A 27,340-nucleotide genomic window follows, 5' to 3' on the forward strand; every position below is an offset into this window, starting at 1 on the left:
AACAGAAGGGCTGGGGAGCACAGACGAGTCATAGATACTTGAACTGGTTGGCTTCAGAGATGTTCATCGCCCATTTGCACATCTGGAGGCTCTTCCACCTGTCGAACAGCTCCAACTGCTTCACCCTTGGGAGCGGAGGACAGAGAGTGCATGAAAGGGCCAGGCTGAACAACGTCATCATCCCCACACATGCTCCCTTCCTCTTCCCCCTTATGCCAAATCCTGGGCTGGTCCCTTGTGTTAACTGTATTTTCTAATTTGCTATACTCTTGATTCTCTGACATCTGGGGACTTGTGAATCCCTAGAGATCGCAAACCACTCTCCTGCAAGCATGCCTTCCATACACACCTCAGCTAGTCCAGAGCCCACACCTTCAGTCACCTCCTTTATGAACAGAGCCACTAGTCCCTGCCCTCATCAGCCCAGAGCTAAGGATCAGACAACCAGGGGCAGTCCTTATGCCCCAAAGCCCACTGAAATTACTCAAACTAGCCAGTCGTGAACCTTTTTATCCTGCCTTGTCCATTCCTTTCCACGAAAACCACAATAAAGGGTCTCACCTCTGCTTTCCCCTCATCCCTTTGCCTCCTGACCAACGCTGGTGCTTCCCCATGTGTCCCTGCATGGTGTGCCATGCCTCCTGTCTCTAGGAATCTGTGAGCATAAGAACGTCTTCCTTCACATTAGCCTTTTGCATGTCTGTGTGTCTTACTATATGTGATCAAAACAAATCCCGGCACATTTTAAAACACCTTCCTCACGTGCCCACCCCCAAGGGCCTTCACAGTTCTCCCAGGAACATCTGTCTATAGAGGGTGTAAGACCACTTCCCTAAGGTCTGTAGATCACCCCACACTGTGCTCAGCACACAGTAGGGCTCATTGCAAAGGCACAATGCCCTTCTCTTTCTCTTTTCTCAAGGGCAGATCACAATTTCCAGCGACAGAGAAGGAGAGGTGAGAAGTCTTTTGTCTGAACCACCATCTGCAAGGCTTTATGCCAGTTGGGTTTAGACATCTCAGCATTGTGACATCCCAAAGCACTCCCTGGAAAGGGAATGTCTAAATCATGTAGGATTCTTCCTTTGACTGAAACCAGCAAAAAGAATTGGATCATGGAACCCTTTTCCCATTGAGCGGTGCCACTGACTGGAGTTCTCAGGAATGCTGGGAGATGCTGGACAGACCATAAGTTCCTTAAAGGCAGAGCCATGACTTTTGTCTCCTGACCTCCCACATTCCCCATCCCACAGTTAGGCATTATACAGTTGTCCAGGGTTACCTGGCTGTGGCCCGGTTCAGATGCTGGCTTGTCTTGGACACTGATGCAAGGGGAGCCCTTTAAAGGTCATTCTGGTTTGGTCATGAATGGGAAAGTGACAAGCCCCCAGGAGCTGAGTGTTATCAAAAAACTACAATTAATTGTGGTTCTTACTTTGAGGTCCACCAAAGGTCTTAAGGAAACCTATGAACCCTCTGAATTATAGGCAAAATCCCCTGTCTGTCCACCCATGTGCACATCTTAGGGAAAATCTGAAGCTTTCATCAGCTTCCAAAAAAGGTGCATGATTTCAAAAAAAGGCAAATACTTAACTGTAAAGTAAAAAAACAGGTTCATTCTGCAGAGCTGTGTCCTGCTGTGTTTAACTGGAGGGGGAAACAGTTGTTCCCAAACTAGGCAAGCCTCACCTACAGAGAGAGTATATGACTGGTGCTGGGAGGAATGATTGCAGGAAAAGTCATACAGGATAGTGACTAAGTACATAGATTTTGGAACCAGAAGGGGAGTTGGGCCTCAGACCCAGTTTAGGCACTTCCTAACTATGGGACCTCAGGCCGGCTATGTGACTGCTCTGAGCCTCAGTTTTCTCGCCTAGAAAATGGTCATAACACGAGATTATTGCTCACCCACCCAGGTTTGTTAAGACTACTAACTAAGACGATGCAATAAATGACTAAGAATGGCGTCTGGCACGTGGAAAGTGCCCTGCAGGTGTAAGTTATTATTACTGTTAAACTAAGCTGTCTTGACAATGCCGACTCACAGCCCCCTGTACTTTCCCCTTCTGTAAAACCCATAACCTGTCATTACCTATGCCTGATACTTCCCACTAAATAGTAAATACCCTGGGGCAGGGGATCATGCCTGACTGTGACTCCAGTGCTAAGGCACATAGCAGATGAGTGGTAAATATTTGTTGAGTATATCAATAATTAATGAATGAATCAATAAGTCTGAGTTCAAATACATTCTATAACTATTTACTGAATTCCTCGATATGGCAGGAACTGGAGATACTGTGGTGAACAAAAAAACTCCCTGCCCACACAGACCTCACAAATGGGAAGCAAATATCCAGGGATACAACACCAAAAGCACAAGCAATAAAAGCAAAAATGGACAAGTAGACTCCATCAAACTAAAAACCTTCTGCACAGCAAAGGATATAATCAGCAGAGTAAAAAGACAACCCTACCAAACAGGAGAAAATATTTGCAAACCATATATCTGATAAGGGGTTAACATCCAAAATACATAGGAACTCCTACAATGCAATAGCAAAAAAACAAATAACAGCAATAGCAAAAAAACAAATAACCTGATTTTAAAATCACGTTAAACACGGCAAAAGACTTGAAAAGACATTTCCACAAAGAAAACATACAAATGGTCAACGGGTACATGAAAAGGTGCTCAACACCACTAATCATCAGGGAAATGCAAATCAAAACCACAATGAGATACTACATCATACCTGTTAGAATGGCTATTATCAAAAAAACAAAAGATGACAAGTATTGGCGAGGATATAGAGAAAAGGGAACCCTCATACACTGTTGGTGGGAATGTAAAATGGTGTGGCTGCAATGGAACACAGTATGGAGATTCCTCAAAAAATTAAACATAGAACTATCATATGGTCCAGCAATCCCACTTCTGGAATTGAAATCAGAATCTTGAAGAAATACTTGCACCCCCATGTGCACTGCAGCATTATTCACAATAACCAGGATATGGAAACAACCTACATGTTCACTGATGAATGAATGGATAAAGAAAATGTATTATATACACACAATGAAATATTATGCAGCCTTAAAAAAATGGAAATCTTTCCATATGTGACAACTTGGATGAATCTAGAGGACATTATCCTAAGTGAAATAAGCTAGTCACCGAAGGACAAATACTGCATGATTCTACTCGTATGAGGTATCTAAAATAGTCAGTCTTATAGAAACAGCGTAGAATGATAGATACCAGGGGCTCGGGGAAGGAGAAATGAAGAGTTGCCATAAAGTTTCAGTTATGTAAGACCAATAAGTTCTAGAGATTTGCTGTAAAACTTAATGCCTACAGTTGACAATACTGTATTGGACACTTACAAATTTAAGAGGGTAGATCTCATGTTAAGTATTCTTACCACAACCAGAAAAAAAACAAACCCAGATATTTAATGTCATGTTAGGGAGTGGTGAGTGCTACAAAGAAAAATGAAGCAAGGGACTTCCCCGGTGGTCCAATGGTTAGGACTCCATGCTTTCATTACCGAGGGCCCGGGTTCAATCCCTCGTTGGGGAACTAAGATCCCACAAGCCGCTCGGTGCAGTCCAGAAAACAAACAAAAAATCAAATTAATCCATTTAAAAAAAGAAAAAAAGAAAAATGAAGCTAGAGGCTCTAAGGATATATCATACAGCACAGGGAATATAGCCAATATTTTATAATAACTATAAATGGACTATAACCTTTAAAAATTGTGTATCACTATATTGTACACCTGTAACTTATATAATATAGTACACCAGCTATACTTCAATTTAGAAAAAAAGAAATAATAAAAAAAAAAGGAAACTGAATCAGGGGTTGAAAAGTGACTATTTCAGATGGGTTGATCAGGGAAGCCTTCCCTGAAGAGGGGAATCTTGCACAAAGAACTGAAATGATGCATGAGTGAGCCACACAAACATCTGGGGAAAGAGTATTACAGGCAGAGAAGAGTGAGTGCAAAGGCCCTGGGGCAGGAACCTGCCTGGCAGCTTTAAAGAGCTGGAAGGAGTCCCTCCTCTCATCCTGATGCCTTCCTTCCAGCTTTCCCAAACCTCCCACAGCAACTCTTGCTTATTTAGCTCATGTGACATTGGAGGAGAGGTGCCATTACACAGCGGCAGCCTTGCTCACCCACTGCTGCCCTCCCTCACTCCCTGCAACCCACAGGCCCCTAGGGCAGCACCCAGAACAGCCAATGCCTCTAACGCCTCCAGAAACACAACCTTGGCAACACTGAAGCCCAGGGTCCCAAGTTCAACTGTTACCAGTGTCCAGACCCCATTCTCTGTGCCTCCAATGTCCTTGTCACACACTGGATCAAGGTCGGGGCCTGGCTATCCAGCCTGGAATCCTGGTTCCATCTCTCACTGACAATATGACCTCAGACAAGTCATTTAATCTCTCTGAGACTCAGCTGCTTTATCTGTAAGACAGATATAACCTCTGCTCTGCTGATCTCAAAGGTTGTCAGAAAGATCAAACGAGGCAATATGTATAAAAAAAATTTTATAAGTTGCTTTACAAAGGCACAGATCACCTTTACTCTAAGATGAGGGTTGAGCCAGCCACTTGCCTCCTTTCACCCAAGACATGACTAACATTCCAGAAGAGGGATAAAAAAAGACTAGATTGCTCTGAGAACAATCTAAAAAGAAAGAGCTCTTGGGGAAAAATGAAAATTCATTAGAAAAGTTGGAAGGTAAAGTCAAGGAATTTCTCAGAAAATAGAAACAAAGGGCAAAGAGATAGAAAAGATGAGATTAAAAGATATTCGAGGAGCAATCCAGAAGAATACCACCCTTAGAGGTACCGGAAAGACGAAGTGGAGCAAATTGGAGAGGAGGAAATATGAAGAAATCCAAGAGAAAGTTCAAGGGTTTGGAGTGAGCTCCAGATTAAGAGGTCTCCATGAGCGTGTATCCTGAGGTCCACCATCGGGCTATTCCAGAACTGTCATGATCTGTAAAGACTCCAGACAGAAGAAAACAGGTCACCTCCAAAGGAACAACTAGTACCGTGCTCATACAGCCCCGGATACCAGGAGATGATGGAGAAGGTCTTCAGCGTTCTGTGGGTGAATGATTTTCACCTAAAATATCAACCCCACCAAACCAAAAATTAAGAGAAGAATTAGGTCATGGAGACACAGAAGGACTCAAACCCTTACCTTCCACCCACTATTTGGGGGGAATTTACTTGAAGATGGGTGGAAGCAAAATGAAGGAGTAAACCAAGAAAGAAGCAGCTCCAGGTGAATCTAACCTACGGCGGCAGAGAAGGGAAGTGACAACAGTGCGTGACCCACCAAGAGAGCAGCCTGTCCAGGATGGAGAAAGAGGATGAGGGGAAACCCTGGGGGAATGCCTGGTCGATGGACAGGCAGGAAAAAAAAAGGGGGGGGGGGCATGATAGAGACAAAGTGTTCAAAGGGAAAAGATGACTAGAAGCTCGAGAAAAAAAGGGGAAAAAATGAATAGGAAAAGAGATGAGAATCACTGTTTTCTGATCTTCAAATTTTAGAGTCTGCCCATAGCAGGCCCCAAAGAGGCTTGCTATGGTTACAAATGGAATGTAAATGTTATCAGCCTTGACATTCTAAAGGTAAACTCACGGATGACTGAAGCCAGAGGCTGGAATTAAAAAGTTGGGGTAATTTTAATAGCCTCATCTTACAAAGTACAGGATCAAGAGATACTGCCAACATTTGGTAGAACAAAAAATAGGTTACTTAGGCGATCTATAGATAGAAGAACTAAAAATAGCAGTACCCCTCAACTGGGAAAAGTGGGGGGAATGGTTTGGGCTGGGTAAGGGAGCTGAATCCTCACCCACCACACCAGGCCGTCAGTGAATGCTAAACACAGCATACATGGCACGCATAGGACTGAGAGGTACAAGGTAATTCCCAGAAGAAACAGCCGAGTAGCAGGCCTGGGGGAGAGGCTGTGGGGAAGGGGATCTTTGCTTTTTATTATTATAAACTTTTGTATTCTACCTGATTTTTCTAGTCGTGTGCAGGAGATGCTCACCTTCATCTCGTTCTCCCTCACTGTTCTCCCCCTTTTCCGCCATGGCCTCTTCTGTTCCCACCTAGGTTTTGTCCACTTTCTCACTCATTTAACAGACACGTCCTGAGCCTGGGTAGGGTCAGGCAACAAGACTCAGAAAAGTGTGGGCACAAAGGGACATCCAGCCCTGAAAGCTCTGCCCAGCCAGCCCTGCTCCCAGCCTCTCTCCTGGTCTCAGTACAGGGCTCTGTGCAGGGTTCCCCCGCCCGGAAAGATGGGGAAGCGGTGGCAGGAGACACCAAGGGTGAGGTCCCAGGCATGGCCCCCATCAGTGTGTGAGCACAGGCAGCAATTGGCTTAAAAATAAAGAGGCCCTAGAATGACTAAAAGTCAGCATAAATAATTTTTACAAGTATTAGGGACAATGTGATTTCGTAACAAATCATCACAGAGTAAATCCTCATTGTATTGGATATTGTCTGGGAACGAGGCCTTTACCATATGGGAATTTTCCAGCTGACTGATTTTTACCATTGACTGGAGCAATTTTGGATCAGAATCATTCCCAGATGAATCACACACCCCACTGTCTCCTCAGATGGAATGCCAGCTGACGTTCATGTACCGGAAGGGCCTCTGGGCACGTCCGTCCAGCCCCTTCCATTCACAGATGGAGATCTAACCTTTTCCGGATGACTCAGGGTCTCCGCCGTGAGCACCACTCCTGGCTCTGGGCTGGAGCACAGTGACGCCCACAGGTGCCCAGGTAGCATCAGAAACAGTCGGATTAGAGACCAGCCTCTGGCTTCTCCGATTCCAGCCCTGGGGGAGCCCACTGACCTCAGCTTGAGGACTCAGGAAAGGTATCACTCAGGAAAGGTATCACTTGGTATCACTGCTCCCTGATGACCCAGCAGGCTCACATGCCCCTTGAACAGCCCGGCCTCTCTCCTCTCAGACCCCCAGTACCACCAGCGCCAAGACTCCAGGGCCAGGGGACCACATGGAGGGCAACTGACATGGAAGAGACAGATGGGGTAAAGCTCACAGGTCGCCAGCTGGGATGGCCGCTCAGCTCAGGAGAACCGAGAGGGTGCCCCAAAGGCAGAGACAAGTAGAGCCAAACACGCAGAGGACCTTTTGTCACCAACACAAGTCCCTGACAAGGGACAAAGGGTGGCCACGGATCATGGAGGGAAATGAGGTTCCCATCACACCCCGCAATGTTCAAGACTTAGGCTTGAAACAAAGGGCCCGGTAACTTCTAATATGGTCCCTAAATGGAAGCTGTGATAAGGATGATTATGGGCTGAATTATATCTCCCTCAAAATTCCTATGTTGAGCCCTAAACCCCAATATCTCAGAATGTGACTCTATTTGGAGGTAAGGCCTTTAAGAGGTGGTTAAGCTAAAATGACATCACAAGGGTGGGCCCTAATCCAATATGACTGATGTCCTTATAAGAAGAGGAAGTTAGGACCCAGGTACGGAGGGAAGACCCTGGGAAGACAGAGCAAGAAGATGGCTATGTATCAGCCAGACAGAGAGGCCTCGGGAGCAACTAAGCCTGCCGACACCTTGATCTCAGACCTCCAGCCTCCAGAACTGTGAGAAGATAAAGTTCTGTTGTTTAACCCCACCAGTCTGTGGTACTTTGTTATGGGAACCATAGCAAACCAAAACAAGGACTTATACTAATGCAGAGAAAATATATGGGTAGAGGGATGCCATGTGACAGAAGGATGGCCCATTTATAGGGTCTCTCAGACTTCCTGTCTAGATCTTGAAGTAACCATGAAGAAACTGTCTGCATTTTATAATTTAAAAGATTAATTCTTTACCCTTTGAAAACTCTAAGGTATGCTCTCAGTGAAGAGTGCTCCGGCTGTCCCCAGCGAGACATTTAAGGGGCCGAGATCTTTGAGTTCTGAGAAAAGATCAGGCCCTCTGCTTATACCTTTGGCTCCTGCCTGCGGGCTGGACAGACGTCTTCATCACTAAGTCACAGTTCCTCGGCAGAGCAAACACCAATCACATTATCCTCCCCCGCCCCCACTTGTTTAAAACCTTTCCCATGGGTGCCCATGGACCTAAGAAAAGGATAAAATCTAAATCCCGGTCCACACTGCAAGGCTCCACAAGGTGCAGCCCTGCCTGCTCCTCCAGGGACATGGCTCCTGCTGCCCCTCAGGCCAGCTCTCAGAGACTGAGACACAGTGGGCCTCTCCTGACACAGGCCTTGGCACAAACTGTCCCCTCAGTCTAGAATCCTCTTGGCCCAGTTAACTCCTAGCGCCCTCCACAGTGTGCTCCGCTCAGGGCTGGGTGGGATGGACAGAGGGTGAGCTGCCTCCTGCGGTCCCTCTAGAAGCTATAGAGACCCTCGAACAGAACAAGGACCGTGAACAACGCAGCTGATCCCAGCTGGACGTTTGGCCTTATCCCTGGAGCTTTCCCGCACTACTGAGCTGATGGGGTCTGTGAATGTCAGCCCAGAAAAGCTGCTGCTGGTTCCAAAACGGAAAGAAAGGGGAGGGGGGAGAGAGGGAGGGCACATTCACATTTACTGAGCACCTATTACGTGTGCTGCCGTAGATGTGCACTGTTGGGCTATCTATTTCACATATGTTACTTCAGCTAGTCTTTACTGCAACCCTTAAAAGTAGGTAGTTGTGTCCCCATTTTTATAGGTAAGGAAAGACTCAAAGAGGTTAAGTAATTTGTATAAAGATGCAGAGCTTCTAAGGCCCAGAGTCAGCTTTGGATCCCAAGTCTGCCTGACCCCAAGCTCCAAGCTCTTTCAATGACCCACATGACTTGGAAATCACGTCAAGTGGCTAAAGGAGCAGTGGATCCTGCCTGTGGGCCATGGATGGAAGTCCTGGGATCGTGTCAGGGCCCGTGAGTCCACATAAGCACCCAGCACTGCCTGGCTCCAAATCAACTGTACTTCTCCACATCGGATGCGCAGTTGTCCCTTGAACAGCGCAGCGCTTGCAGTCAGCCCTCCCTGACCACAGCTCCTGGGCATCCGCAGATCCAACCAACATCGGACCAAGCAGCACTGCAGCGTTTACTCTCAAAAAATGTCTGCATATAAGTGCACCTGCGCAGTGCAAACCCATGTTGTTCAAGGGTCAGCGATAACTGTTTTCAAATAAACATGCATCCTGCCATGATTAACATGACACAAATTCCTCTCAATTCGTGGCAGTGCTGTGAGGGAGGCACATACACACTAGTGAGTCCAGCACGTAATGCGTTTTCCCTCACATGGGTTGTAGAAGAGCCACAGGTGATACACTGTTGGTAGGGAGTGGGGAGCACAGTTCTCTGGCTATTTGTATTAATAAAAAAAAAAAAAAGGTAAAAGACATCCACCCATGGGTGCTGGTTTATGCAGACCCTCTGGAAGGATGCGTGAAGATACATGGGTGGCCTCTGAGGGGCAGACTGGAGGGGGGTAGCTGTGGGAAGGGGACTTCTCACTGTATGTCTTTTTGTACCACTTGAATGTTGTATCCTTTAAATAATTTTTAAAAATTTAACGAATAGCAAGAGGGCAATGCTTAAGCCACAAAGTACTGAATTTCAGATAAGATACTCGGGTGCCCTCTTCGATTTCTATCCAAGAGGAGCCCAGTGATGATAACCATGGACGCTGGTAATTGAGCCGGGGACTGGAACGCCCAGTCACCAGAGGTAACCTTGCAAACTTGGCATTTTTCATAAAACACGAACAGTCATCCCTGTATCGAGCCCTCCAGAGCTCTCCGAATGCCAGAGGCCCCAGGGAAGCACCTAATTCTTTCTCTGTAGTGATGCAGCAAGTTTCCAGTTTCTTTGGGCCAATCCCTCACCCCCCACCCCACCCTGCCTTGCCCGTCCCCACATGCCCCACCCTGCACCCACCACCCACCCGGCCACACTCACATGGAAAGCACCTTCACTTCCAAGATCTCGTGCCTCAGCTCCAGGCATCTCGTGGAGTTATACTCAAAAGGGCCCTCGTAAAATTCAAAGTACCTGGGGACCAATAGGGACAGAGGTTACTACGCAGAGAAGCGGCCAGACTTTCAGGGACCTGTCGGGGCTCTTGTTGTCGGGGGGCGGGGGGCAGAGGGGTGGTATCTGGCCAAATTAATAGAGCAAACCAGCCCACCCCAGCAGACGACCTGAAGAGGGTCTGTTTCCAGGACTGCTGGCGCCCTCTGGCCTCATCACTGGGTGGCTAATTACTCTCAGCACCTCCATCAACCTGGAAGTGTAAGCATGAACCCATTTCAGTAAATCATGACGTTTAGAAGCAGGTTTGGCTCCACGTGGTGGCTTCGAAGAAGAAAGAGGATGCTCCGGGCATGTTCTCATTTGCGTTCTTCCTCTGACCAGTCATTGATGGAGGCAGCCCTGGGAGCCAGGGTAGTGAGGCTACAGGTCTTCAGCTGGTCCTGCCCTTTCCTGCTCTTTTCTCCTTTCTCCTCCTCTTGGGAGAAGTGTCACACAACGACAGCCACAAGCATAGCTGAAAAAACACAAGCTGCTTTTTCTACTATAAAAAGCATTTGTTTCCATTAGCTCACTGATGTCCATGCTCGCGCTGTGACTAGGTGAGACTCTTTCTTTCTCCCCATTTGGCAGCTGAGAAAACTGAGGCTAAACAGGTGGCACTCCAGGTGGTGCTGTCAGTGTAGAGGGGCCCGAGCCCACTCCCACACCAGCTGGCTCCAGGCGTGTCAGAGTCACCTCGCAGTACCTTCTGCAGCTTCACGCAAAATAACAATAGCAACTTAAGCCAATACTGCTGAGCCCTTGTCATGGGCCACGTTCAGGGCCCGGCACTCTACGTGGAAGCATTCACTTTTCTTTCTTTTTAATTGAAGTATAGTTTTTTACAGTATTATGTTAGTTTCAGGTATACGGCATGGTGATTCAGTATTTTGCAGATTCTATTCCGTTATAGGTTATTACAAGATAATAGGTATAGGGCTTCCCTGGCGGCGCAGTGGTTGAGAGTCTGCCTGCCGATGCAGAGGGCGCGGGTTCGTGCCCCGGTCTGGGAGGATCCCGCGTGCCGCGGAGCGGCTGGGCCCGTGAGCCATGGCCGCTGGGCCTGCGCGTCCGGGGCCTGTGCTCCGCGGCGGGAGAGGCCATGGCGGTGAGAGGCCCGCTTACCACAAAAAATAAAAAAAATTTAAAAAAAAAAGATAATGGGTATAATCCCCTGTGCTATACAGTATATCCTTCTTGTTTATCTATTTTATATACAGTACTTTGTATCCGTTAATCTTATATTCCTAATTTATCCCTCCCCCCTTCCCTCTCCCCTTTGGTAACCACAAGTTTGTTTTCTAAGTCTGTGAGTCTGTTTCTGTTGTGCATGTACAATCATTTGTATTACTTTTTAGATTCCACATATAAGTGATACCATACAGTATTTGTCTTCCTCTGTCTGACTTATTTCATTAAGCATCATATTCCCTTTCAATCTTTATTACTAGCCCCCCAGGAGGAGGCTCTGGGAGTTAACTCACTTGCCAGCGTCGTGTGGGTGGCAGGTGGCAAAGCTGCGTTGTGCACCAGTGCATACAGTCAAGACTGCTCTTGTCCACCCACTTACGAGGACAGCTGGTATCCCCTGGAAAGTGCCCTATGGCCTCCCTTAGTCGCACCTGACAGTTTGCACCAGCCCAGGGAACATCCGCCTGCCTGGGGGGTGGAGGAGTCGGAGGCGGGGAGGTGAGGGAGTCGGGGGGAGGGTTCCCACCAAGGTAAAACACAGTAGTTCACTGCTGGACTTGGCCACAGAGGCAGAAGGGGCCTCCAGGGCAGAGGCCAGGTGCACCCTTTCCTCACGGCCTCTCTTTCAGAAGATGCTTGGGCAGATTAAGCTGGGAGGGTGGGATCCCGTGACAGCCCAGAATCAAGAAATCTGCAGGGTCAGCCTCTCTAAACTTGGGGCAGTGGCGTCTCAACAGGTAGCCCTGGAGAACAGGAGGTGGGGATGGAGCCCCAGGACTGCTGCTGGGCACTGCAAGCCACAACCAAGGATTTAAAATAAAGTCAGTCCTTGAGCATTTCCCACAAACCTCCCAAAATGTGGCAGCAGCTAGTTCACATATATTCTCACTAACTTATGTAGACAAACTTATGTCTGTGCTGCTTTAGAAATATTGAGACATTTATCCAATAAATTGGCTTCTTTTTAAAATGTCGGTATTTTAAATAATTTAAAAATACAATTTAATATTTAACACTTTAAAACTATTATATTTGTAAATATTTGTTCTTTCATTTTAATGTGATTTAAGTTAATTTTTTAAATATTATAATTATATATTTAAGAAATTTTAAATAATATTTTAGAATATTAAAATATTTTATACAACAAATTGGCTCCTATTTATACAAAATAAATCCTCTCCTTTCTCTCATGTCTTAAAAGAATTTAAGCAGATTTCATAAGAACTAGGCACTGAGGATCCCCAAAATATCACACTCTCCTTTCTCTGTTTCTCTTGTGTTTTACAACTCCTTTCTCTGTCTTTCTCACCTGGCAAACTCATATTGATCCTTCAGTACCCAGCCCAAATGCCCCCACTTCTGGGAAGCCTTTTCTAATGCTCACTCTCAGGGTCCCTCTATACATTTGCTCCTAATTAGAGCAGATACCATTGTATCATAATAGTCTGTTTATATATCTATTTCCCCTTCCAAATGAGGAGTATCTCAAACACAGGGACTTTGTCTTTGGTATCTCTGCACCTTTTGTACTACAGAGACAAGAAAGCTAAAAACTACATTTCCCAGACTCCCTTGTAGCTAGGGTCCTTGAAGCAATTTAGGTTCAACAATCAGTAGCATGAGACTGAGTCAGAGCCATGTTCTAGAAGAATAACAAAGCTCAATGTATTGTTTTGCTGGTGCAGAATGTGGCAGAGGTGGCATGGCTCTTGGAAATTGTAGTAGTGGCAGCACCTTTGCGATTATATCAGAGGCAGCAGCTTCCACGGTGGCCCAATTTCACAATGCAGTCTGCAGAGACATTCCTGGAAGCTAGCCTAGAGTCTTTCTTCAGCTTTCCCAATGATTCTGTGCTATCTCTACCCTTAATAAATCCCTTTCTGCTTTAGCTAAAATGGATTCTGTTATCTGCAACTAAGAACAAAGGTGTCAGCCTGGGGCTACAAAAAAGTCCATGACCTTGGCTCCAACTCATGTCATTTTTCCAGTCACATAACAGTAAGTGAGGTCTGGTGTCTTATCACAAAGATCATCATTTGCAACCAGAGCCAGTGACACAAAGCCCTTTGGAATCCACTGGGTCATCTGAAGCCATGATCTCAGGATGCTACTAAGAAAAGCTCTAGATTATAATGACGCAGAAGATTATTAAGAGGAGGCTTATCCTAGCGTTCTCAGGGAGTTGGGACACTTGCAGACACATCTAGGATATGCCTCGAAACCAGCTGTGTGGCTTTGGGTAAATCACTTCCCCTCTCTGGGCCTCTTTTTTCTCCTCCTAAAAATAATCTGAAAGAGGTGGTATCTAAAGTCCCACCCAGCACTTAAATACAATCCCCAAGTTTCCCTCAGTTTTTCCCACTTACTAACCAAGCCAGAACAATACTATGAATTAATGATCCACAAACAGGAGAAAGAAACTCTCAAAGGACGTTAAAACCAAGCAGCACCTCCCTTTGATCAGCCAGCCCCTTCACTGCCTTCACAAGGCCATCCTGGCCTTACCTCTGCAGCCTCCACTCAGTCTTCCTTTTTCCTGAATCCCCAGCATCACTCATATGCACATCACTAGGCAGTTCAATGATTCCAAATGGTCTTGTGTGGTGTGTTTAGTGGCTATTAGGTGGAGAGGATTTCGGAATAAGGTTCACATCCTTCTTTGCCCCTCATTAGCCACCTTAGGCCCATCAAATGAAGAGCCTTAGTTTCTTCATTTGTAAAATCAGCATTAAAAATGCAGTACACTTGTGACAGGGCTGAGAGAAGATATTGATGAGAATTTCAGAGAAAGCACTAGTACAGTGCCTGGAACACAGGAAGTGCCCAAGGCATGTCCATTTCCCTTCTTTCCCTTTCTCCTGCCGTTAAAGGGTAAGAGCTGCCAGTGGATGCCCAGGGAGTCAGAGACATGCTTACAGTCCCTCAGCTAGTTGATGGCAGAGCTGAGTCAGAGATGAATAACTCAGGAAGTTCTCCACCATCTGGACTGGCTGCCATCCTCCTTCTGCTGCTATTAGTAAACCTCTCCCCTACCACCCTGAGGATAAAGCCCATGCTGAATTCTGCTTAGACGTGGGGATGTCCCTGATCACCCATCTCTGCTGCAGACTCCATAGATTAACTATGTGTTTCTGATGCTTTGACATCTGGGGCCTTGCTGGCCCTGGAGAGACTGCCTCTCCTAGAACGAGTCAATTCCTAGAGATGGTAAACAGCCCATGAGCACACCTTTCATACGCAAACCAAGCAATCCAGAGCTTATACTCCACCACCACCACCACCTCCTCCTCTCACACTTAGGGCCACTTAGCCCTCTGCCCTAATCACCCCAAGGCCAGCTGCCAAACAACTAGGGACAGCCCTCTGCCCCAGAGCCCACTGAAATTATTCACACTAGCCAATCTTAAGTGTGCATACCCTGTCGCATCCATTCCTTCCATATAGGCTTTGCCTATATGGCTCTTGCCCCCTTTTCCCCTTCACTCCTCCTGCTGCTTGACCGACTCTGGTGCTTCCTGTGTGGTCCTACATGGCATGGTGTGCTTCCTGTTTCTAGAGATCTGTAAGTATAAAAACCTCTTCCTTCATGACAGTCATTTCCACGTCTGTGTGTCTTACCACACGTGATGATAACAAATCCCAGGTACTCTGAAAACACTCCATGTGGTACCTCAGCCACGTCATCAAAATCACTCCAGGCCTGGGTCTAAAGCCTAGTTTTCCATCTGAAAAATGGAGCTAATAGCCCTTGCTTCTTTCTCCAGCATATCTGCGCTATGCTTTGGGGAGGCTGTGCTGCTCCATCTCACTCTTTAAAGACGAATGACTTGAGGAAATAAGACTGCAAGAAGCATTGCCACACGGGTCATCCCTCGATTCTGCTTCTGACAGGAGGCCCAAGGACGGCATTCTGGAGGAAGCCATAGAAATCCCTTTTTGGTCTGGATACTGACCATCATGCAGACATCAAAAATGATGCTTAAGATTTTGTGTGTAATGGGAAGATGCTCATGATAATGTTGAGTGAAAAAGGCAAGTTACAAAACTATGATCTCCAAAACGAATTCTATATACATACGTGAACACATGGGAAAAGGGAAGGACTGTAACAAGATATTAATAGTACGTTTCTCCCATATTTAATTTAATTAATTTAATCTCCCATATTTAATTTAGTTAATTATTTAAAATAGTACGTTTCTCCCAGTTCAAAAAGAGTCATGTACCACCATGTTCACTGTAGCTCTATTTATAATAGCCGGACATGGACGCAACCTAAGTGTCCATCAACAGATGAATGGATAAAGAAGATGTGGCACATATATACAGTGGAATATTACTCAGCCATAAAAAGAAACGAAATTGAGTTATTTGTAGTGAGGTGGATGGACCTAGAGACTATCATACAGAGTGAAGTAAGTCAGAAGGAGAAAAACAAATACCGTATGCTAACACATATATATATGGAATCTAAAGAAAAAAAATGGTTCTGAAGAACCTAGGGGCAGGACAGGAATAAAGACACAGATGTAGAGAATAGACTTGAGGACACAGGGAGGGGGAAGGGTAAGCTGGGACGAAGTGAGAGAGTGGCATGGACATATATACACTACCAAATGTAAAACAGATAGCTAGTGGGAAGCAGCCGCATAGCACAGGGAGATCAGCTCAGTGCTTTGTGACAACCTAGAGGGGTGGGATAGGGAGGGAGGGAGGGAGGGAGATGCAAGAGGGAGGAGATATGGGGATATATGTATATGTATAGCTGATTCACTTTGTTATAAGCAGAAACTAACACACCATTGTAAAGCAATTATACTCCAATAAAGATGTTTAAAAAAAAATAGTAGGTTTCTCTGAGTAATGGGATTATGAATGATTCAAAAAACACTTTTCTATATTTTTATAAGTTTTCTCTTACTATTGGAAACCACTAAAGAAAGGCCCCTTTAAATCATGGATCTCTCTCTAAATATCTCAAGCTTTCCCTTGAGCTGCTATAAGACTGAGAGCAACAGTTTCTCCAACTTCCTCGACTCCATTAGCCTCTCAAGGTGACTTAGTCACTGTCTCTTCTTTCAATTCTGGAAAGACGATCTCTACCCACCTCAAAGGGGAGGGGCACCACATTCGGGCACCTCACAGGTATAAATAGTCCCAGCCGCTCAGATCAGGAGCCCAGCTCATCTCAGATGCCACTTGGCTTCTGGCAGCCAAGTCCAATGCTGGTGCCAGGCTGCATCCATCCTGCCCCCGTCTCTGTGCCCTCGGGAGCGTGGGGGGCATAGCTGGGCAGCGCTGCTGCCTGACCAGCAGGCGAGGGCCCCTACTAAGCGAGAAGACAAATGAAGACGTGACCGCAACGGTTCTGAATATTGGTTCCCCTCCTCCCACGCAGGCTTGGGCTCCCGCTTGGAGGGCTGAGGAGGCCTCGTTTCAGCATGCCCAGGATCCAGTGTGCAGAGTCTGGCTCTGTCATTCCTCCCAGCCCCTCCACATGAGCCTGCCCCACAGAGGGCTCCCCTGTTCACCTGATCCCACCTCCAGAGCTCCTTCAGGACCGTGGGACCTTCCTTAGGGGCCACAGTACTTTGAGACCCAGAAGCCACTGGCTGGTACAAGATGAAGCCCACGCATTCAGCTTTCTATCTAATACGCCGCTTCATCCCTAGATACTAATGCTGTTCAAGAAAACAGGAGCCCAGGGCAGTCCTTGTGTCATGCAAGAGCACACCTCTTGGACCTCCACCAGCCCCAGGAATAGGGAAGCTGCCCCAGCTCAGCAATCTGAACCCCTGGGCCCCTGTCAAGCCTGGTGCAGAGTCTCAGAGAACCACAGAGTGGTTTATTTATCCCACACTGAGTAGGAACAGTGCAGGTAGGGCATCTCTGTGTGCATTAGGAAAAAGCACCTTTTTCTCCACATGCCAGGCACGTGGCCTGTCAAATGAGAGTGAGCTGGATTGCAACTCCACTTGGCTAGCTACTTTTGTGCAGTGCCCACCTGGCACAACTGTATGTGGTAGCCTGATACTAGATCCTTAACTTGGCCTCACTTAACCCTCCCAACAGCCCTAAAAGGCAGGCATTACTGCCCCGGTTTACACCAGAGACTCAGGCTACAGGAGGTAAAGTAACTTGCCCAGGGTCATTCAGCCAGTGGATGGAGGCACTAAAAAAGGAACCTCACACTTTCAAGAGCCCAGAACCCACGTCCTTAGTCACCTCAGTGCAGCCCGTCTCCCTGACCGGCATAAGCCACGGTCATTTGAGAGCTTCTCAGTAAGCAGCCTCCTCCCCTTCCCAAGGCCAACAGCCCTTCAGTGAGCTCAGTGCTATTTTAGAGCAGAACAGCTGCCATCTTGAGATACCATACTAACCGTGAGGGCAAACACACAGAAATCAAGGTCTGAAAATTACAGCCTGACACACAAAGGACTGGAGTGTCTTCTCAGATAGATGCAAGGAGAGGCAAGAAGGGCTTGGCTGTTAACAATAGCAGGGCATAGCTGCCAGGACACACTGCCCCTCCTGGGTGGTGGAGGGACCTGACCCAGACCCCTGCATGGACCAGGGCCCTCTCTGGACCAGTGTCTCTTCATTTGTCCACAGGAATCCCCAGAGCTATTTTGAGAAATCAGAACTGAAAGCTACATAGCCTGACGCTCTGAGCGCAACCCTTGATTGTCTTGTGATTAATCTGCTCCCATCGTGAACCTCAGTGGAGCGTTATTCCTGGCACATGTTAGGGGGAGGGTCAGGGGCAAAGTCTCATGCTGACACTCCTCCTCCCCAGCCAGCAGCTCTGCAGGGCCCCAGATCCAATATCTAGCACATTCCCTGCAAGAGTACATACATGGCAGCCTTATTTTCTGGGCCAGACCAGGGAGCCCTAAGAAGCTCCCCTTTGGGGCTTCCCTGGTGGCGCAGTGGTTGAGAGTCCGCCTGCCGATACGGGGGACACGGGTTTGTGCCCTGGTCCGGGAAGATCCCACATGCCGCGGAGCGGCTGGGCCCGTGAGCCATGGCCGCTGAGCCTGCGCGTCTGGAGCCTGTGCTCCGCAACGGGAGAGGCCACAACAGTGAGAGGCCCGTGTACCGCAAAAAAATAAAAAAGTGGGAAGGAGGAGAGGAAGGGATGAAAGACCCTAAAGATCGTCTTGCCTCTAGTGCTAATGACAGTACTCGAAGAAGATATGCACGTAATCACCTACTTAGATCAATATGGCCATTTTAGTCCAGTCTAACAGCCAGGAGCTGAGGGCAGGAACAGGCGGTCTGAGAGGACTTGGCAAGGAGAAACGAGGGGACCCAACCCAACCCAACGTTGGATGTCTGTCCACAGCCCAGAAAGAAGAATCCCTCTGTCGTGCATGGCCCACTAGTGCTAGGACTCAGAGTCACACTGCATGGCGTGTGCTCCAGCTGCACCACCCACCACACCTGGAAGTGGGGACTCAGTTCCTCCTCTGTAAAATGGGGGCAATGACAGTACCCACCTCAAAGCTCTGAGTGTGAGGATTAACTGCAGTAACACGTGTCAGGCGCCCAGCACCATGCCTGGCACACAGCCAGCCCCCGGTAGCACTCGACCACAGGCATCATCCATCCACATCCAAGCCAGTCTAGCCCCTCCATGGAAGCGCCTCTGACTTCACTAGGCTCCTGGAGTACTTGTATCGCACAATTTATTCCTTAATTATACACTGTCTTGAAACAATTAGGGAGCAATTCAATATAGCATAACAGAATGCTAAATTGAATTCAGTCTAGTTCCTTCCAGCTCTGAAATATGACGATTCCACACCCCATACTGCACAGTAGCTGCTAGGCACAACACAGACCTTGATCAGAGGGAAAAGCTCTAGCCTTGACGCTTACTTGGCCTGCTGTTCTACAGAGCGAAGAGGCTTTTGTGTCACCAGTTTGGGGCCTGCCCTTTACTCCTGTGGCTGGTGCCACCTTCCTCTGTAGAAAGTCCCCAGCACCCCAGTCAGAAGCCCAGCAGCACAGGGAAAACGCTGTCCCGGGAACAGACAGCTTGGGCGGGCGACAATCTGGGCCAGCTCTGCCCTAGACCTCAGAGAGAAGTGTTCCTTGAGCTGTCTTTGCAAGCCATCTCCTGCCATCCATCTCGGACCAGGGGGCCAAGGCTGTGTGCACCCTGGGAGGAGGGGCTGAGGAGGCCAGCCAGCCAGGCCGCCTGTGGGCTGTGTCTGAAGCTATTGTGTCCGGAGGGCCCTGAAGTTGCATGCACAGGCAGTCCAGCCCAGTTCCCCAGGGTAGGAGGCTCCTCGAGGTCTGGGGGATGCCCGAGCAAACACAGAGTGGTTCGTGTGCACTTGCTGGAGAGTTCTCTGCCTGCGTAATGATAGAAATAGCCCTCTGTGCAGACACATCTTAGAGTGAACACAGAGTGAAAGGGGCTATCAGGGAAGGCTTCAAGGAGGAGGCCTAGTGGGAGGTGGATCCTGGCAGGAGGACAAGGGCTGGGATATGGAACAGGATCTATTTGGCAGAAGTCGAGTGAAGCCTTTTGAGCTGTGGCTACAAGCCAGGCTGCGAGTCAGCCCCTTGGGGACTCCTGCCTCAGCTGCCCTCAGCCCTTGTGACTGGGGGACCTTTCCTTGGGATGTCCTGAGGCAGCGGAGGCAACACTGCCTATCCACTTTGCAGGACAGACGGGTGCTGTGCCTCCCCTTGCCCTCCAGGTGGTCACTGGTCTTGCAGGCAGCTGGCCAGGCTGGAGAGGTCAAAGCAGTGGGCTGACAGGACAAGTGCCCTCCCTCCCCTTCCCCTCCCCTATCTACCCTTTCCAGAATCACCATGCGCCATGGTGGGGGTGGTTTGGGGGGGTGTAGTTCTCAGTCAGTTATTGCAAAAGTACATCATCTGCCTTCATTGCCTTCTACTTTCCTACATACCCCTCCTCCACTATCAGTTTCCCCTTTCCCACCCTGCCACCCAGAACTCTCACACTTCCTTACTACCTGCTCTTCTCAAGAGAAAAAATTCTCTGGTCATTCCAAACTGTGAATGAGTTTTTGATTCCAAAGTGTTTCCCTTCCCCAGGGATTAATTTTCAAAGACAGTGCCAGAAGACAAGGTTTAATCCAAAGGAATAAATCTCTAAGGGAGAATTCCAGGACACTGACATTGAAGTTTGCGTTCTTAACAAAAGTCTATACTATGTTCTTGCTTAATGCATTCTTTTATTCAATTAACATTTGTTGAGCCTGTGCCATGCTGGGTGCTAAAAATTCAAAGATGGAGAAGCACCATCACTGTCTAGGTTGGGAGACAGAAACATAAACACATAATTTGAACATGATGAGAGCTGTCTTCAAAGACCTTCCTGCTTGTTCAAAGCACCCACTTAAATAGAAGCATTGGCTGATTAACAATTATTCCTATCTGTTCACTAAAGCAGTTCTCCTAGGAATGCTTATTGGATGCTTTTAGATCTAGACTTGAAATCAATAAAGCCATATGTCAATGTATATTTTGTAACTCATACACTTTCCAGTTGGGTCTGGACTTCCCCCAGCTTATGTCCAAAGTGAAGACGTGGCCACAGCCTTTATGAGCACCATCTGGCCTGGATTTCCTTTGCGGTCCTGTTCGGAGTGCTCCAGACGGATCATTTGGACCTGCTCCTTCTTGTGGCTCCTGGTTGAGTATTCAACTTATGAGTCATTGCTTTTTTTGCCCCTCTTTATCCTCTGTTATAAATGGTGCCTCCCGACTTCCCTTCCAACAGTGTTAATAAAAAATGACATCAGGTGCGCCACGCTTCAACATACCACACAGCTACGGATAGCAAAATACGGCATACGCTGAATTATTCAGTAGGTGAACAATACCACAAAGCTCATCCCGTATTGCAGGCACAGAGAGCTGTCCGCTGGGATGATGCACTTTCACTCTGCAGAGCCCTTTTCACGGTGTCATTAGGTCCTCCCCTCAGCCCTGCACGTCTGCTGCCAGGAGCTGTCCTGCCCATTTTAAAGAAGGCAGAAGCTGCTCCCACGCCAAGGAAAAGAATCACCAACATACAGGTCAGTTCTACTTACATGAACCATTATTTTCTACACGTGTGAAATACATACCATGTTTTCTCACATATGTGGGGAGTTTGGGGGTCAACTGGAAATTGGGATATGAGTTGGGAGTGTCCCAGAAGAACTTGGAATGTGTGGCCATCACATTTATTCAGTGGCTAAGGGAGCTCTTGGTCAAATGGCGGCTCTCTGGAAGGAAATCAACTCAATTGGTAACAATGTTGAATAAAGGGCACCTGACAGATGCCAGAGGTGTCTCTGGCCCTGAGGGACCCTAGGAGGCAGGGAAGGGAAGGCTGGCCTGAGTTGCTGAGAGAGGGAGAGAGGATAAAGGGGAAGGGAGATGAGAGGGAGGAGGAGAGAGGCAGAACACAGGGGCTGAGAAAGAAAAGTGGACAAAGAATGGGTGACAGGAAGAAAGGGAGAGGAGAGACTAGGTGGGGTGAGATAGGTAGAGAAATTAGAGACAAGATTGCAGGAAAAGGGCAGAGAGAACAAAGCCGCTGGCAGGAGGAAAAGTTAGAATTTGCTCAGCCCCTGCCCGGGACATCTGCCCAGAATGGCCTCCAGGGGCCTGCTCTGTCTTGCTCAATTTGTTAGCACCTTCTAGCCAAAACCTCTCGGTGAGCCCTTCAAGGAGTCCTTCCCAGGGAGACACCTGAAGACTTATCTAGACCACCCCCCATCTGTGCGGGCAGGTCACACAGCAGAAGGACCAACACTGGAGGCTCAACATACGGAACAGACAACTCTGGACTTGTCACTCTCACTGGGTGACATCCCAGGGGCCAAGCGGCTGGCCAGGGCTCCCACCACGCATATGTGGAAAGAACTGGGCTCCTAAAAGGCCAGAATAAGACCTTGATCCCAGGCCAGGGCCTGAGGCCACCCACCACAGCCCAAGGCCTGTCTGTGGACACCTTCCCAAACAGCTGCCGACACTGGAGCCACATCTTTTCTTTTTCAAAGCATTGAACAAAATCAGATGTATTGAGGTCCCTGAAAAACATGCTACTTCTCCTCTGCAGGATCGATTTGATGTTTTGGTGTCAAAATTAACAGCAATGAAAACTCAGGCCTCTTTCCCAGGGAAACTGATCTGAAAGTTAGCCCATACTTATAAATGCAAAAATTAAGGAAACAAACAACTTAGCCCCAGGAAACCCTTAGCTGGGAAGTTCCAGCCACACCCAGCTCCAAGCAGAGAGAGCATCCCGTCTTATCAGAAAAATTCCCCGCAATGCTCCCCGCTGCCCCCCGCAATGAGTGTGCCCTGCCTGAGAATATTCCATTTTCATTCATTCTACAAATAGTTTCTGAATTCCTACTCCGGAATATACAGAGTGCCCTTAATGACTTATTTAACTCCAAACACTACAGCCGATCAAGAAGAAATAACCACGTGGTGGTAGACTGTCAATTCTCAGCATTGTATCTTTTTTTTTTTAAATAAATTTATTTATTTATTTTTGGCTGTGTTGGGTCTTCGTTGCTGCGTGCGGGCTTTCTCTAGTTGTGGCGAGCGGGGGCTACTCTACGTTGCAGTGCGCGGGCTTCTCATTGGGGTGGCTTCTCTTGTTGCGGAGCACAGGCTCTAGGCACGTGGGCTTCAGTAGTTGCGGCACGCAGGCTCAGTAGTTGTGGCTCACGGGCTCTAGAGCACAGGCTCAGTAGTTGGGGCGCACGGGCTTAGTTGCTCCACAGCATGTGGGGTCTTCCCGGACCAGGGCTCCAACCCGTGTCCCCTGCATTGGCAGGCGGATTCTCCACCACTATGCCACCAGGGAAGCCCTCAGCATCGTATCTTGATGAAAACGTTTTTCCCCAGCCAAGGTCAGTCTCACAGATAGGCAGAGTAGGGATGGCCTGTCCAGTGGGATTGCAGAGGAACAGGGAGCCCACGACACTCACCCACCCTGATTTCACCCCCCACAAACCTACACACACCCGTGGCCTGGTATCCGGAAGCCTTGCAGCAGGGGTGGAATGTTGCCCCCATCTCAAATGGAGGCTGGAGACCCAGACTCCCTCTCCAGCCTCCATCCCAGCTCCCACCCCAAAAGAGAGGGGCCCAGGAGTCCCTGCTTTGTTCTGGCTGGGTTCTAGCCCTCACCCCTCCTGTCAAAGCAGACAAGGCAGGATCCCAAAGTGAGCTCTGGGCCACTGTGCTGAGACTGCTTCTTCCCTGAGGGCAGCCCTGGGGGGTAGGCCATGGGGCAGGGGATGCAGGGTCACCCTGGGATGAGCTTCCCTGGTCGTTCGCCGGGGTCTGTACCTGGAGCTGGAGTCACTGCCACTCTGCACTGCTGGGTCGTCCATGACATTAAAGAGCCCCGTCAAATTGGCCAGCTGGTCACCACTCTGCCAACCAAACTGGAGACCTCTGGCAAAAGAACGAGGCAGTCGGTACTCATGCTCACGTGCTGGGTAAGCCCATCACCAGAGAGTCACATTCTGGCGTGTGCCACGTGACACCTCGCCTTGATCACGCCTAGTGGAGACGAGAGGGATATCCATCCAGGAGGATGACGGTAATAGATCACAGCCCTTTACGGTGTTCTCTGCTCGTCTACATCCGTGCCCTTACTTCACCTCTACGGGCAGGGCAGGGTTACACATTATACACGCAGGGAACCTGAGGCTTAGCGAGATCAAGGTCGCAGAGCTCCCCTACCCCATCTGGTGCGCCCTTCAATTCCGCCTCCAGAGACTCACACCAGAAGAGCTCCAGCTCGCCAGCTCTTTGCCTTCCCCAGAGGCCCCACACACGGCAAAGCTTTTAATGAAATCTAGTTTTCCAACTCATAAGGACACACCTCCTGGTTTAAGATGATGGACTCAACACACATGGTTCTCTTTGCTCCCTCCCCCCAACCTGACTGAAAGGACAGCAAAGGCATTAACAAGGGCATGAGCATGGATGGAGAGGAGTAGCAGAGGCCGCAACAACATTTTGGAAGATGCAAAGCAGATGAGTAATTGCCTTAGGCCAGAGACAGTGGAGCCCTGACCGCCTATAAGAAGTAAATCTATTCTCTGTGCAGGATATGGGAAGGCTCGGGAATTCACTGCACCGCCGGGGCCACTGAAGGTGGGGTTGCAGAATGGAGCTGCCCGCAGAAGAGTTGCTTCAGGTTTATAAGGAGCGTTAAACACTCCCCACCTCCACACACTCAAGTCCCCTGCCTTAAGCCCAAGCAGTCCGGGCCTTCTGCCTGCCCACCCTGCAGACGGCAGTGTTCATATACCGAGATACTAGGTTAAAAACAGCTGGGCTGACCTGGAAGTCACCTTACTGAGCACGCCCGGTCCCAGCCACCCTGCCCCCAAAGGTCTGGGCATGGATGGGTTTCCCGGAGGGAACCTGACCAAGTCAAACGAGAAGGCTACAGAGGAAAGGGCTGCCGCCGCCCCATCAATGTGGCACTGCTGGCATTTGGGGCTGCGCAGTCCTTGCTGTGGGACTGTCCTGTGATCCTCTGGTAAGCAGCACCCCTGGTCTCTACTCTGAGGCCAGCAGGTCCTCATCCTCCACCCTCCTGCTGTGATGACCAAAACTGTCTCCAGACGTCGCCAAGTGTCCCCTGTTGAGACAATCAACCCCGTTAAGAACCACTGCCCACAACACGGAGCTTCAGTGCACCTTCTAGAGACTGGCTTGCCCTTAAATGTGAATTTTAAAGTCCCGTTAAAGACCCTGGTACGTGGGGTAAACATTAACTTTTAAGTAGAGAATAAAGCAAGCAAAAATAAAACCGGTAACCCCCTAAAAATAAAGCCCTCTAATAAAGTCTCTACACTAAGGGAAATGGGGCAGCAACAGTGGTTGAAGCTGGGCTCTGGTCCACCCGATCGGCCACTAATGAGCTGAGTGACCTCAGTGAAGTCTCTACACCTCTCTAGGCCTCTATTCTCATCTTTCAAGTTGGGAGAACTGTCTCGATGTCTCCAAAGTTCTTGACCGGAAGTTTTATAGGGCTGAGCTGTGTCCTCAATGGCAAGGCCAGGTCACCTCCCGCCTGCGAGTCTGCCCCATTTCCAGCCAGACGCTGGGCGGAGGACGCCCTTGGGGCCCCGTGAGCAGAAGGCTACACACAGGAGGTGCTCAATCGATGCTTTTGCCAAGTGACTCGGATTCTCTTCTCACACTCTCCAGCCTCCTCGGCAGAGCGGAGCTGGCCTGGGAGAGGAATAGGCACAACTCACAGGACAGAGCCCGAAGCCACAGCAAAAGGCCCGTCCAGTTCTTAGTGTTCAGGGAACAGCAGCGTTCCACTTGGTCCTGGCTCAAGTTCTTTATATATTTATCTATTCATAATATAAATATTATATACGTATAATATATAAATCTATCTTATATGCATTTATAAAGATATTATAAACGCCTATAATATAAATACCTTTATTTATATATCTGTTATGTTTCCTTTCAAAGAGATATTTCGAGGTAATATTGCAAGATATTTCTTAGAGAGAATTTGGGTTTGGTTTATCAGGAAGGGAAACATTTACTGAGCACCTACAGTGAACCAGGCCCTTCACATACGTTATCTCTATTCCAACAACAGGCTAATGTGTCAAGTCCCATTTTCTGCACTTATAGGTGATGACATGTGCAGCTCAGAGAGGTTTAGTAACTTGCCCAAGGCCAGAAGGCTAACAAGTGGCCAACCTAAGGTTTAAACCCAGCACTTTCTGGCTTTCTGACTGTAAAAACTTTTATTCCTAAAAGCTTGTACCAGACTGTCTATAGGCCAAGAAAAGAGTAGTATTTCCACCTGCAATTTTGAAAATTAGCTGGTTCACAAGCATATTCAAGCAATTCCCAGCCCAGCACTCAGCTAGGAAACTCACAGGCTCCTTAGAGAGAGTCTGGCCAGAGAGACTCGTGTCCACCGAGTGCACGAGGGGTGACCCAGAAGCACTCTCACTCTCCTACCCAAACTGGCCCCTGTGAGAGCCGGATGTCCCTTCACAAGACAGTCCTCCCAGGGTCGTAGAAGTGACAGACTACTAAGAAGATATCAATTATTACAATATTTAGCAGGAACTATGACACAGAAAGGTGTGCATAATAAATTCAGTGAAAAATGCAAGTTATAAAAGGGGATATGCATTAATGATCCCATTTTTGTAGAGTTTTAAACCATAAAGCTGGTTATCTTTGAAAGGAGGATTCGGGTTTATTCCTTCTTTCAGTTTAGCAACATTTTCTAATTTATCTCCAAAAAACCTGATTGTGTAAGTTTCAAAACCAATATATTTTACACAGTAATTTGAATTCTATTCCTGAGCTAAGTGTAAGAATTGTCCATTATTAGCCAGCGAAACACCAGTGAGGAAAGGGTACGTGGAGATATGAAGGGGGATAACAAAGGAAAAAGAAGCTTTATTCACTCATGCATTCATTCAACAAAAATCTATTGAGCATCTACTCTGTGCCAGCAACTGTGCCGGGGCCTGGGTCACGACCCCAAGGTGAGCAAACTCATGTTTTCTCAATGCTTACCCTACAGCTCCAGTGATTACACAAACACACATGAAAATATTAGCAAACAAGATAAAAAATATTAGCAATCAAGTGCTACAAAGGGTGCTCTGTTTTTTATGTCTAATTTATTTTAAAAGAGAGGAAAAGATTTGAAATACATAGGGCAGAATGTTAACATTTGTTAACATTGATCATTCACAGTCGTGACTACATGGTTGTTTGTCACATTGTTCTCCATCTTCTTCTCCATTTGTTCATGATAAAAATGTGTTAAAATAATTTTTAAAACCAAAGCGCAGAACTGAAATCACTAACAGGACTTGGAGTCGGTGCAGGGAACTTCCTGGGCTGTGGCAGCCTCAAGAAATCTTTGCACCTTCCTGGTGAAACTAACATTAAACGTTGTCTTAAACCTGGGGAAATGCGACATGTAAAGAATTATTTAAACTGAGTTATTCAAGACTGGATTCAGATATTTTAAGGCCC

General features: G+C 47.8%; 1 protein-coding gene across 1 annotated transcript in view; it reads right to left on the minus strand.

Annotated features, from left to right (window-relative positions):
* ST8SIA5 (ST8 alpha-N-acetyl-neuraminide alpha-2,8-sialyltransferase 5) overlaps nucleotides 1-23,666 on the minus strand; it is a 36,685-nt gene extending 13,019 nt beyond the window's left edge. Inside the window, exons 1-3 of the mRNA XM_060029543.1 lie at nucleotides 23,639-23,666; nucleotides 9,995-10,087; nucleotides 39-125 (exon numbers count right to left, since the gene is read on the minus strand). Coding sequence (XP_059885526.1) covers nucleotides 39-125; nucleotides 9,995-9,996 — 89 coding nt within the window. The 5' untranslated portion in view covers nucleotides 9,997-10,087; nucleotides 23,639-23,666. The remainder of the gene's footprint in view (nucleotides 1-38; nucleotides 126-9,994; nucleotides 10,088-23,638) is intronic.
* Between the last annotated feature and the right edge of the window lie 3,674 nt (nucleotides 23,667-27,340).

The sequence above is a fragment of the Delphinus delphis genome, chromosome 13 (assembly GCF_949987515.2).
Source record: "Delphinus delphis chromosome 13, mDelDel1.2, whole genome shotgun sequence".
Classification (NCBI taxonomy): Eukaryota; Metazoa; Chordata; class Mammalia; order Artiodactyla; family Delphinidae; genus Delphinus; species Delphinus delphis.